Below are 14,156 nucleotides of genomic sequence, written 5' to 3'. Positions count from 1 at the left end.
AAGACACTGTCCATTCCGATCAACTGCTCTTCCAAATTCTTTGATGTCTCTGACAGAATCACAATGTCATCGGCAAACCTCAGTGTTTTTATTTCTTCTCCCTTTTCTTTAATCCCTACTCCAAATTTTTCTTTTGCTTGCTTAATAACATCGGGGATAGGCTACAAACCCGTCTTATTCCCTGTTTCCTTTTCGTGCCCATCGGCTCTTGTAACTGCCATCTGGTTTCTGTACAAGTTGTAAATAGCCTGTCGGTCCCTGTATTTTACCCCTGCCACCTTTAGAATTTGAGAGAGAGTATTCCAGTCAACACTTACAAAAACTTTCTGTAAGTTTACAAATGCCATAAACGTAGGTTTATTTTTCCTTAACCTATCTTCTATGAGAAATCTTAGGGTCAGTATTGCTTCGCGTGTTCCTGCATTTTTCCGGAAGCCAAACTGATCTCCCCCGAGGTCGGCTTCAACCAGATTTTCCATTCTTCTGTGAAGGATTCGTGTTAGTATTTTGCAACCGTGACTTATTACATTGATATTTCGGTGATTTTCACACCTGTCGGTGCCTGCTTTCTTTGGAATTGGACTTATTACATTCTCCTTGAAGTCTGCGGGTATTTCACCTATCTCATACATCTTCCTCACCAGACGGAAGAGGTTTGTCATGGCTGCCTCTCCCAAGGCTATCAGTAGCTCTAAAGGAATGTTGTCTCCTCCCGGGCCCTTGTTTTAACTTAAGTCTTTCAGTACTTTGTCAAACTCTTCACGCAGTATCGTATCTTCCTTCTCATCTTTATCTACGTCCTGTTCCATTTCCATAATATTGCCCTGAAGTACATCTCCAAAAATGGCTCTGAGCACTATGGGACTTAACATCTATGGTCATCAGTCCCCTAGGACTTAGAACTACTTAAACCTAACTAACCTAAGGACAGCACACAACACCCAGCCATCACGAGGCAGAGAAAATCCCTGACCCCGCCGGGAATCGAACCCGGGAACCCGGGCGTGGGAAGCGAGAACGCTACCGCACGACCACGAGATGCGGGCAAATTACATCTCCCTTGTATAGACCCTCTATATACTCCGTCCACCCTTCTACATTCCCTTCTTTGCTGAGGACTGGTTTTCGATATGAGCTCTTGATATTCGAGCAGGTGGTTCTCTTGTATCCAAAGGTCTCGTTAATTTTTCTGCATGCAGTATCTACACCGAAGCGTCAAAGAAACTGGTATAGGCATGCGCATTCAAATAAAGAGATATTTAAACATCACAATACCGTGCTGCGGTTGGAAACACCTATATAAGACAATTATCGTCTGGCACATTTGTTAGATAGGTTACTGCTGCTACAATAGCAGGTTCTCAAGATTTAAGTGAGTTTGAAAGTGGTGTTTAATCGGCGAGCGAGCTATGGGACATAGCATGAAATGGGGATTTTTTCGTACGACCATTTCACGAGCAAGGAGTCTGGTAAAACATCGAATTTTCGACATCGCTGGGCCGGAAAAAGATCCTGCCAGAACGGGACCAACGACGACTGAAGAGAATCGTTCAACGTGATAGAAGTGCAATCCTTCCGCAAACTGCTGCAGGTTTCAAGGCTGGGCCATCAACAAGTGTCAGCGTGCGAACCATTTAACGAAACATCATCGATATGGGATTTCGGAGTCGATGGCCTACCCATGTACTCTTGATGACTGCACGACACAAAGCTTTACGCCTCGCCTGGGCTCGTCAACACCGAAATTGGACTGTTGGTGACTGGAAACATGTTGCCTGGTCGGACGAGTCTCGTTTCAAATTGTGTTGTGCGGACGGACGTGTGCGGGTATGGAGGCAACCTCGTGTCCTCCCTCGGGCATGGGTGTGTGTGTTGTTCTTAGCATAAGTTAGTTTAAGCTAGTTTAAGTAGTGTGTAAGTCTAGGGACCGATGACCACAGCAGTTTCGTCCCTTAGGAATTCACGCACATTTCATCTACATCTACATCTACATTTATACTCCGCAAGCCACCCAACGGTGTGTGGCGGAGGGCACTTTACGTGCCACTGGCATTACCTCCCTTTCCTGTTCCAGTCGCGTATGGTTCGCGGGAAGAACGACTGCCGGAAAGCCTCCGTGCGCGCTCGAATCTCTCTAATTTTACATTCGTGATCTCCTCGGGAGGTATAAGTAGGGGGAAGCAACATATTCGATACCTCATCCAGAAACGCACCCTCTCGAAACCTGGCGAGCAAGCTACACCGCGATGCAGAGCGCCTCTCTTGCAGAGTATGCCACTTGAGTTTATTAAACATCTCCGTAACGCTATCACGGTTACCAAATAACCCTGTGACAAAACGCGCCGCTCTTCTTTGGATCTTCTCTATCTCCTCCGTCAAACCGATCTGGTACGGATCCCACACTGGTCAGCAATACTCAAGTATAGGTCGAACGAGTGTTTTGTAAGCCACCTCCTTTGTTGATGGAACGTAATTCCTCTACGTCCGTCTTACTGGAACTAAGTGATGTCAGTTCATTGTCTAAGTGTGACGTTAACAACTGTTTATTTGATCTACCTGGCACAAACACTCTCCTAGCCTTCTTGATTGATTAATTAATTTTCATAACCATAGTTTCTATAATGACATCACGATCGCTAATCCCCGTTCTATACTGACACTGTCGATAAGGTCAGGCCTATTCGTAGCTACAACATCTAAGATAATTCCATTGCGTGTGGGCTGCCGAGCCAGCTGCTCAAGACAGTTTCCAGTATTTCTGTACCCCTGGCAGTGAATCCATAGACATCCCAGTCTCTACTCGGTAGGTTAAAGTCTCCTCCAACTAGTATTGCATGATCTGGGTATTTACGCGCTTCTGACAGTAAACTATCTTTGAATGATTCTAGAATTGTCACAGCGGAACTGGGTGTCCTGTAAAATCGTTCAACAATTTACTTGTTTTCACCTACACCTGTTATTCGTGACCAGGTAACTTCACTGTCACACTTAACTTCTACCTCGATAGAGAAATCATTTCAGAAACGGGTTGGATAGCGCGGCACTCGCTATCCGCTGTGCTATGGGCGATTTTGACGGAAGACCGAGAAGCTACTCGGCGCAGACGTTTGATGTCAACAACTCCAGTATCTGGACAGCTAGCAGCGCGCAAACTGCCCAATCAGATCGAAAATAGACTCCTGTTGTCAACAGCGACGACAATGATGTTTCTTCCAATCGAGGGAGTCGTACTCTACAATCAGATAGCCAGGAGATAACGCTAGATGCATATGTCATTACTAATAAGTAATGAGGTAAAATCTCCAGTACGAGGCCGCTTACTTAATTACCCGTACAATAAATTCAGTATAGATTGAAAAAGGATTATTATACAAAATATACGAAACCTAGACGGAATTATTAGTAATAATTCCATTACAACGCCCTTGGAAGCGTCCAAGGAACCAACAGGCAACATCTATGAACTGGGGAGCGATGGAGTTTCTTTCCGAAAACTAACGTGCAAAAGACTGTTGTTGTTAATTATTGCCTACAACTCATTTCAAGTAGATATAGTGAATACCTACTCTAGCCAGTAATGAGACTGCCTGTAGTGCACTGAGTAACTGCATTTTATTTGACTTCCTACCCTCGTTTATCTTTGTATCTGCGTTGCAGTAAAAATATTGACACAACAGTGCAAATGCCGTCGGTATGCGGTGTGTGTCTTGCTTGGAAACAAACTTGTTCCGTTCACTCAACTTTTGCCCGCATCTCGTGGTCGTGCGGTAGCGTTCTCGCTTCCCACGCCCGGGTTCCCGGGTTCGATTCCCGGCGGGGTCAGGGATTTTCTCTGCCTCGTGATGGCTGGGTGTTGTGTGATGTCCTTAGGTTAGTTAGGTTTAAGTAGTTCTAAGTTCTAGGGGACTGATGACCATAGATGTTAAGTCCCATAGTGCTCAGAGCCATTTGAACCATTTTTTCGTTCACTCAAGAAAACTGCTGTAGACAAAAGTAATGACCATTTACTCTTCGTCCTCAAACTTGAATTGAGTGCTGCCCGGGTCTGTCTCGAGTTTGCTTCTCCGGCAGTGTTAGCTGTACCTTAAGAATGATACACACCAGCGTAGGCAGGTTTACTAATGAAGAGTTGCCAATGTGCAGCTCGACTGTGGGTTCACTGAACGCAATAGGAAAGCGTCACAGCGACGTTATGCTGAATTGTTTCCGCATAGACAGTAACCACATCACAGGGTACACGATTCGTCTCAGAGCTGTTGCATTACTCTATGTTTAGTGCTGTTGTCGATGGTTGTAATTTAAGTGCAGCTACTCTTAGAAAGTGGGGGCTGTAGTTATCGGCTGACAGTGAAACTTGGTAGATATTCTCATGCGTTAATGCGAAACCGATCTGCGCTGGAAAAAAATAGTTTGAATTTGGGCTGCCAGGTACAAATCTGGCTCTGTGAAAGCAAGAAATGTGTCCACATATAATGGATTAGCAACAGGACGAGTGCAGAAAAGGTTTCTCACTAGAAAGGCACAATGTTGATTTTATTGTTAATCGCCGCTTACACAATTTCTTCAATATCATCACCGGAGACGTAGACGAGATGCTGCCCACATCCTTTTCCTAATCCATTACATATAGAAACATTTCTATTGTATTATGAAATGCATTCGCAAATTGAGGATTCTACAACGGCTGCGCGATTAATTTGTAACATTCGAAAATTTGTGCCAGACTGGGACGCGAAACCGGATTTCTCGCTTTAGGCGACCTGTCGCCTTTACCGCTATGGCTATACGTGCACGACTCAACGGCCAGAGCCAAACTTCCATACGTCCCAGTGTCTACAAACCATAGTGCTCGCAAACAAATTGTATGTTTCCCGCACAGGGAGAGACAGTGTTTTGGTTGTTAGATTGCCTTGCTTTGGTATTAAATACATTAGGACAGTGTCTGTATTTTACAGTGTGTATATAGTTCGATGAAATGCTCCTTCGGATATGCATGCTCTACTACATTTCTTTCGTCTTTCACAGCACAAGATTGGCACTTGATGGCCGAAACTGGAACTAACTTTTTTTCAAAAAAATGGTTCAAATGGTTGTGAGCACTATGGGACTTAACTTCTGAGGTCATCAGTCCCCTAGAACTTAGAACTACTTAAACCTAACTAATCTAAGGACATCACACACATCCATGCCCAAGGCAGGATTCGAAACTGCGACCGTAGCGGTCGCTCGGTTCCAGACTGTAGCGCCTAGAACCGCTCGGCCGGCTGAAGATTTAAGTGAGTTCGAACGTGGTATTATAGTCGGTGTACGGCCATGGGACACACCATCTCCGAGGTAGCGATGAAGTAGGGATTTTCCCTTACGACCATTTCACGAGTGTACTGTGAATATCAGGAATCCGGTAAAACATCGAATCTCCGAAATCACTGCAGCCGGAAAAAGATCCTGCAAGAAAGGGACCAACGACGATTGAAGAGAAATGTTCAGCGTGACAGAAGTGCAACCCTTCCGCAAATTGCTGCAGATTTCAATTCTGGGCCAGCAAGAAGTGTCAGCGTGCGAACCATTCAACGAAACATGATCGATATGGGCTTTCGGAGCCGAAGGTCTACTCGTGTACCCTTGATGATTACACTAAACAAAGGTTTACGACTCACCTGCGCCCGTCAAAACAGAAATTGGACTGTTGATGACTACAATCATGTTGCCTGGTTGGACGAGTCTCGTTTTAAATTGTATCGAGCGGATGGACGTGTACGGGTACAGAGATAACCGCATGAATCCATGGCCCCTCATGTCGGCAGGGGACTGTTCAAGCTGGTGGAGGCTCTGTAATTGTGTGAGGCGTGTGCAATTGGAATGATATGGGACCCCAGATACGTCTAGATACGACTTTGACAGGTGACACGTACATAAACATCCTGTCTGATCACCTGCATCTTTGCAACGTGCTGTTCAGAAGAGATTACCACTCCCTCGTACTCTTACGGATTTATCGACAGCCCTGCAGGATCCATGGTGTCAGTTCCCTCCAGCGCTACTTCAGACATTAGTCGAGCCCATGCCGCGTCGTATTGCGGTACTTCTGCGTGTTCGCGGGGGCCCTACACGACATTGGACAGGTGTACCAGTTTCTTTGGCTCTTCACTGTATACCACTGTATTCCTATGACTTGCGTCAACGGTGGAAGGTCACATGACCACATGGTACCAGTTCTGCAACAGCAACGACACTGTAAAGCGAATATCGCGCCCTCTAAAAGGAGATGTCTAAGATTTTGTCTAGTGGACTTCGGCCGGTATTACATTATCATATTTGTTTGACAAAGATTTGGTCAAAGATATGATCAAATATTCATCAAATTTGTTTGAAAAAGATATCTGACGTGGCGCTAAAGAGGGGTATTACACTGTCTTCATATTTTTCATCAAATTTCAAGATGGCGGACGACAACCTATTATTATGCACTGCAGTTGCTAGTTCCACAACTGCACTGTGTGTGTGTTTGGCAGAAAAGCGGCGGAAAAAAAGGAAACATACTTCAATGAAGCCATAGGTATTACGTCGAGAAAGTAAAAGCATTCAGCAAAATGTGTTACGTGAGCAGCTTGTGGAGGACGTAACATACTTACGAATACATGAAAGTGTATCTCAGTATTTGCTTAGTAAAGTGGCTTCTCACATTACAAAAGAGAATACTCTTTTGAGAAATGCTATATTTGCAGAAGACAGGCAAACTGTGACACCGGGATTTCTTGACACAGGAGAGAGCTACTCTAGTTTACCATAAAGCACTCGAATATCACATTGCACATTAACCAAAACAAGGTCTACTGATCCAAATTCACAAAGTTGCAGAATCCTACGCGTTTATTTTTGCTGGAGATGAACTGTCTGGTGTTAACTTTGAGGATAACATGTAAGGTAGATTAGAATACCTCACCCCCATTATACTAAAGTGAAGAGACACTTCAAGTTGAAAATTGATTTCCCTGACGTCTGTCTCATGGAAAATTGAAAACAAATTCTCCCTGAGCGTACAGAATAAATTTCCTACAATAGGAAGAGAATATATCAGGGTAACACCCCGCGTGAGAGTCAAGTCCTCTCCTTTTTTCTGAAGAATGGATGTTGTTGAAGGAATAGATCATCTTATTTCTAAAATTATTTAATGATTCCTTCGTTACTTTACGACACATAATTTCCCATGCGACATCTTCGTGCATACATCACTTCGTAGACGATTTGTTACAGACTGAGCCTATAAAGTGTACACAGTATGAGTTTAGAGATAGTGTGGCGGACCCATCAGACACGGTATGTGCAACAGCGTTGCCAAAGAAGTGAAGTACCCAAAAATGTTTCGATAATGTGGTGAACTCAGCTTACTGTAATCGTAACACTGAATAATACGGCACTGACTGCACTAAATGTTAAGGAGGAGAAACGTAGTTGCAAATATCTACTCAATTGTGTTACTCTAATGAAGCAGATCACGTGAGTGAAATATGAAATATTTATCATCACAAGAAGAGGTATGAAATGGGTTTTATATATGATACCGGCTTGACTGTACTGGAGGAAACGCGGAGAAGGTAGGTTATATAGGAAAAATTGTACGCGCGTAACGAACGGGAAAAGGTGTGGCGGGTTGTAACGCCTAGACATAGATCATACGACGAATGTTGTCTTGCTGGCTAATCTTGCTTTTTTCAGATTTTTCGAGTAGTCTTCCCGTGGACAAATAACAAATAAAAGACAGACAAACGAGTCACCAAAACGAGGTACTTAATTTTTCTCATTGAACAGTTTATTACCCTTTCTTATCAGTTAATCATAGTTCTTGTACCCTGAAAGACGGAGAAGAGAATTTGACTCCGAACTCTACCTCGAGTCTGGTGAATGAAAATATTTTCAAGGTACGCTGCCTCTGCGACATTTCATAATTGATAGAAAATCATTTCCATTGTCACAAGGATAAAATGTTATCGTCTTAAGTGATAAAAAAGTTTTTGTAATAGGCAATAACCGAAAAGAATTCATCCGAGCAACAGCGAAAAGGTCCGCAGCTCGTGGTCGTGCGGTAGCGTTCTCGCTTCCCACGCCCGGGTTCCCGGATTCGATTCCCGGCGGGGTCAGGGATTTTCTCTGCCTCTTGATGACTGGGTGTTGTGTGATGTCCTTAGGTTAGTTAGGTTTAAGTAGTTCTAAGTTCTAGGGGACTGCTGACCATAGATGTTATGTCCCATAGTGCTACAAAAAAAAAAAAAAAAATAAAAAAATAAAACAGCGAAAATTTTTGCCTGCGTATGTCCTGTCTGCGTTATGTAGCATGTTGTTAGTTACATTATTTGTGAATGAGCTAAACACGAGGACTGACACTTCAGAATAACTTACGTTTTTTGTCCGCAGATGTCTCTGTTGCGCCAGTACTTGCACTCTGTGTAGAATCGCAGCTTCGTCCCGGGTACTTCCTCCACAACACAAGCGTTGGGCCTGAAACGAAGTGTGGAAAGCATATTTAGTGTATAGCTAAAGGTAAGTATAGAATAATATAAGCACTATTTCCACCCATAAAGTAAGATCATCTGTAATAAAATGAAGGCCAAAGATATTTTAAAGATATATCTCAAACACATTTTCTCCATATAAACCAAAAAATGTGCCTAATATATTGATTTGTGTTAATATCTGATATTTTGAGAGAAAAACCGTAGTTCAGATGAGCGTTTACGTAAGCCTCTACCTGTGTATATTAAATGAAAAGTTTCGTTAATTACATTTGGAGTCAATGAAAGGCCCATTCGTTTCCGGAAAAGATCGTGGTGAAGGTGGTTTACCATTGTCATCTTCCAACTATATATGACAAGACAAAGATTCTTTCAGGTTTATCACCTGCTTCGCTTCTTTTTCTTTCTTGTGATTTCATCTTCCTGCGCAGCATTAGACACGTTTGAAGGAAGTAAGTATATGGCTTTTGTGTGTAATACGCAGGCTTAATGCCACAAACACCTGAGGGAGAAACTGTTGCACAGAATGGGCACTTTCTCATGGAGTGAAATTTAGGACGAAGGGAGAAAGTATCGATGATAGGAAACGATTTCAACCTCAGCGAGTCATTCACACTATTACTGAACGTTTCGATACGTCTCTTGCGAGCAGGTAGTGTTCTTGCCTTCGTTTTGAGAATAGCTGCCAGGCTTCGCACAGCTGTCTGATGACGTCCCGTGATAAGCCTGAGCACTGAACGTGCTTTCTGGAGGTCGCTTCTAATTTCACCCTGTAAGCTTTTTATTGGGGAAAGATCAGGAGATCTAGCCGAATTCCAGGCACTTTAACCCGAGAAGTAATGACCATGACGGAAACTCTACTGAAATAGTCGACAGTAAGTACATCGCGGGAACCATTCTATAAGTATATTCCACAGTTTGTAACGATAAAAGGCCGTTCTTTAAGAGGTGATGTTATTGCCAGTAACTGCAGTAGTACAGAAGACTCAGAGACGCAATTTATGACGTCAACATCTAAGGGCAGTCCTCCTGGTTTTCCTACGAGAGGAGCCTCGTGCTTAGAAAACATGAAACTAGTGTCCAAAAGTTAAGCATAACTGTGAATAAGGCCTGGTGAAATTTACAACGTAGTGGTCCAAAGACTTCATTTGGAATCCTTAAGTGCCTTGATGCAGATTCCCCAGAAATGAACCCAACTGATTTCTCATAATTATTTTTGTTGCACAAGCATCAGCAGGGGAAATGGTAACTACTGGAGTCACGGGAACCTCGTGGACAGGAACCAGACTGGTGGCGATGGGACCTTGGTGTGAACAGAGATCATACTCGATGTATGTACGAATATTAATGTTTTTGGAAAATATGATGTGTTTGTCACTGTGTGGAAAAAAACAGTGACTTACAAAATGTTTAAAATGTTTATTTACGAAGTATTTCATAGAAACAATCTGCCCAGCAGACATCAAGCGTTTACAGATCCATACAATCGAAATACAGTTCTACTTTTTTATTTGTAAATGTAGAAAGTTATTGATACATTGTTTATAATATTATGAGTACTACTCACTGTACAGAGATGAATGACTGTTTAAATTTTCCACACACCTACAGGAGGTAGAGAACAGCAAAACAATAACCACAGAAGATACTTTATAAATTCAGGCGAAAACCGTCAGATGTAATACTCTATTTAGTTAAATTGCATTAAGCTTAAGACGAAGAAACAAATAATAACTGATGTCAACAATTGCTGCGGAAGTTGGCCATGCAAAGAAACACACCAAAACAAATATATTTAGTTACGGTACATATGTTGTGTGACCGCAATTTCTGATGCTGTGGACGATTTACACAGGAGGTAGTTCAGTATGCTAATTTACAGCAGTGGCCTTCTCAGGAACTGCTCGGATGCGCTACCATTGGCCTGTATGCACGCAATGCATCGTCGGACCATAGATTATCCAGCCCGTTCGAAATCTGCTGGCACGTCGGGAATGGCACCAGGAGCGACCGCAATTCAAGTGAAGAGGTCTTCTTCTGTTTCCACAACGGCTTCCTACACCAGCTGCTTCATATGCCCCCAGAAGAAGAAATCTAAACACTCGAGGTCAAGTGACGCGGAAGGCCAGGCCAAAGAGCCACCTCTATCGATCCATCGATTCCCGAAAGTAGCTTTCAGATGATTTCCCACAGCAGTGCTGAAACGGTTAGGCACGTTATCGTGCTGGCGGGACATACTTTGTCTAGCATTGAGAGCTACATCCTCCAGCAGTTCTGACAACACATGTTCCGTGAAAACGCGATATCTCTTTCCGTTGAGGCGGAATGAAAGTATGTATGGTCCAATTAGCCTACCACTGAGAATGCCGCGCACATATTAACACCGAATCCCATTGATGAGCACGATATCGAGTACGTCGTGGACCCACATTTGTCCCAACATGCGAATTGTTGATATTTGAATGGCAGTACACATTTCCAGTCAGCGAAACCGATACAACTTACGTCAGCACCACTAACATTACAAGCTGACTTCGGAGACCATATTTTCCTTATTGAAATATATTCGTTTTAATGCTGTCTATCTCCTGTGTTAATTTGAACGGATAGTTTCGGAACATCCTGTATATACAAATGTTGTTTATTTCGTATGGTACTTTAAGATGGAAAAAAACCTTGTTTAAATAAAATGTTTGAATATATTTTTGCTATGTATGTAATACGCATCTTTAATATTTAGTACACATCTTATCTCGGAAAAGAGTTTTTAAAGGACGTAAACAGTTACGATGTGGATTTTTTCAGGTATTATAAGTGGCCAAATTGTAGTTCGAGTAATGCAGTTATGTCATACTGTGATGTAGATCAGACACGTAGCTATTTAATGTAATTGAGGGCAGGTTATATCCATTTGTTTGTAGGAAAATGTTCTTATATAACCGTCTTGTTTTCTTTTCTTTTATTTTATTTTTGAAGTTTGCATTTTATTTTGCACTGGTCTTGTAAGATCATTGTTTTCAATTCTGTATACCATCGAATGTTTCACGCTGTGGCAACTCCAATGCGTCAATGCTATGAAAATGTAAGATTTTCTCACCGTTTGTACTGGTTAATAATGCTGTTACATGTAACACCGAGATTATCACTGTTTCCCACTACGGTGTGACAGTCTCGCAAGATTTAAATTTTAACAATGTTCCATGTTAAAATATTTAAAATTGTATCTGAAATTCACTTTCATTTGGTTCTTATAGAACTGAAGAGCGCCTGAAAATCGTTATTTATGTGAATTATTTTGTTATTATGCCAGAAAATAGATATTTAAAAAAGCTTCATATCTTCGTTGGTAGTCCAGAACACTGTTAATCCTAGAGGCGCGGAGACAATGTCCTGTAGTCGTACGTGTTATGTCTCGAAGGAGAGGCTGTTGCATACTACCACGCTATGGATAGTGTTGTCTGTCCGCAGTCACCTTCTGTAGTGGACAAATTTCTCGAAGGTGAAGATATCCACCACACTGATTGGCCAACGTCGCCTAGCTATCAGAATCCTGTACTGTAGTGCTCCATCCATTTTCAGTATGCTACCACTCGTTTTCAAACAAATCGAAACTGCAAGGTTTCCTCATGGCTCACTTCTTCTGTTCTGTCGAGGAGTTCCTTGAAAAATTAAGCTGATTCTTGTTGCATTGTTGACTGCGTTTACTTAAACTTATGGATTGACATTTTTCGGGTTCATAAACATTTTCTTTTTATCTGTTATTACTTTTATGTTGTAATTTCATGTACTGAGACGTTCCATGACCTTGGAGATTTGTTCCTCAATTTAGTTCTACGGAACTTGACGTGTTAATAAAATTGAAAAAAATATTAACGGAAGAGCTGATATGCTATTATTCTTTCCACCGAACCTAAGTGAGTTGGTCTTCAACACTGCGTAAAAAATCAAAAGTTTTACACATATTTTTTAATTTGCACATTAATTAAAGAATTACCATAAACATTTAAATGTACACATATTGAATTCCATAAGATAGTTACAAGGCTACTGTAGCCAAGCATCGTCAGAAACAAAAAAACAGAGTTGGATGGTTACTTACACAGATCGCTTTACTGCACTCATGCTGTGCCGAAGTCAGATACTGCACTGTAGTCAAGTCATGAGATACAGTGGCTATATAGATTTACAAATGAAATGAAACGTGTTGTTTTGCAGTAGACAATACACACTCACACACACACACACACACACATACACACATGCTAACGCAAAAGCACTCAAAACGTATTTTAGTTGCCAATACGAGTAAAATTCTTCGTTGTAAGTTGCTGACTGCTACCATCATGTATGCATGGGCAACTATGGCTGATTGGCGCCTCGGTCGGATGTATTATTGGAGGTCACACTTTAAGTTCATCACCAGTTACTGGTATAGCAAACGAATCGTACGACCTCTGATAAAGTACCATGGATGTCCTGGCACTGAGAAGAAGTCGTTAGAATATTGTGCAATGCGGAACCATCTGTCAACTTTGGAATATTCTCATCGTCCTTGAAGGTGTATCTCCTTTTATGTCGATGTGTATAAATCAGCGTAATAATAGCTCAGAAGGTTAAATTACAAACCGAAAAGTCCGGGGTTTGATTCCCATTCCCTTCTAGGATTTTTTCTGTTATCGCTTCTTTCACCCCTGGCAATTATATTTATGTGTGAGAAACATCAAATTATAATATCGTTAGGAGTCCACGCTGAACTGGAGGACAGCTGTAACTAGCTGGGTAAGCTAATTCAAAGATCGGCGGAAGGCAACGGTATGCAACATCAAATAGGACCATACCTAGTAAAGCTCTGTGGTATCCGAGCGAATTTCCAGGTGGAAGGCGACTTTGCCTTACCTCTGCCTAGATGTGAATAGAATCAGATTCGTCATTTGATTACTTCATGAAATTTGTGAAGTATTACTAGTAGCCAACGGCCATCTCTCGTTGAATATACCGGTTCTCGTCAGATTCCTCATGTTAAGCAACATCGGACGTGACCGGTACTTGGATGGGTAACCGGCTGGGAAAGGGACGTGGTGTTGGCTGTTTTTCGTTTGCCTTTTTGGCAGAGGGGAGGATGGTTGGTGGCGTAAAGTCCCTGATCACTAGTCTTGTACTAAAGCAATAAACCCTTGACTTGACAAAATAAAAGTCAAAACAACAAGGAATACCGCAAACACAGTAATTCTTGAGACTGACGAGAGGAAGATTACTGAAAAAACATCACACTTAACGGACGTTCGATGCGAAGAGCCGACGAAACTAAAACCACTGCTGTCAGTACGCAGCGTTCCGACGACACTTAAAGATCAAGACATTGTAGAAGAACTGTTTAAAGTAACATCACCAAAGAGGAACTTCAGGAAGTCAATATACGATTGACAACATGTCCGAAAGGGAAAATAACGGTAAATAATATTCTAGAGGTAACACCAAGGGTCAGATTACTGGTGTTACAGAGGGATAGGGTGTAAATACAATCTGAATCACCACGCATTAGGAACTACGTTTCATAGCAAAAGTACCTCAACTGTTGGAATTCTGGCCATTCGTCGAGAAGAGTTGACAGGGAAGCTATCTCCGGAAAATGTGCGAAACATGGTC

At 42.2% G+C, this 14,156-nt stretch overlaps 1 protein-coding gene across 1 annotated transcript in view; it reads right to left on the bottom strand.

The window, feature by feature from the left end:
* The window catches only part of LOC124555150 (transforming growth factor-beta-induced protein ig-h3-like), a 326,998-nt gene that overhangs the window by 165,748 nt on the left and 147,094 nt on the right, over nt 1-14,156 (bottom strand). Inside the window, exon 2 of the mRNA XM_047128967.1 lies at nt 8,398-8,496. Within this exon, the coding sequence (XP_046984923.1) occupies nt 8,398-8,496 (99 nt within the window). The remainder of the gene's footprint in view (nt 1-8,397; nt 8,497-14,156) is intronic.

This window comes from Schistocerca americana, chromosome X (genome assembly GCF_021461395.2).
Source record: "Schistocerca americana isolate TAMUIC-IGC-003095 chromosome X, iqSchAmer2.1, whole genome shotgun sequence".
Lineage (NCBI taxonomy): Eukaryota > Metazoa > Arthropoda > Insecta > Orthoptera > Acrididae > Schistocerca > Schistocerca americana.
The sequence above is the reverse complement of the archived record's forward strand: the minus strand, read 5'-3'. Positions and strand labels throughout refer to the sequence as shown.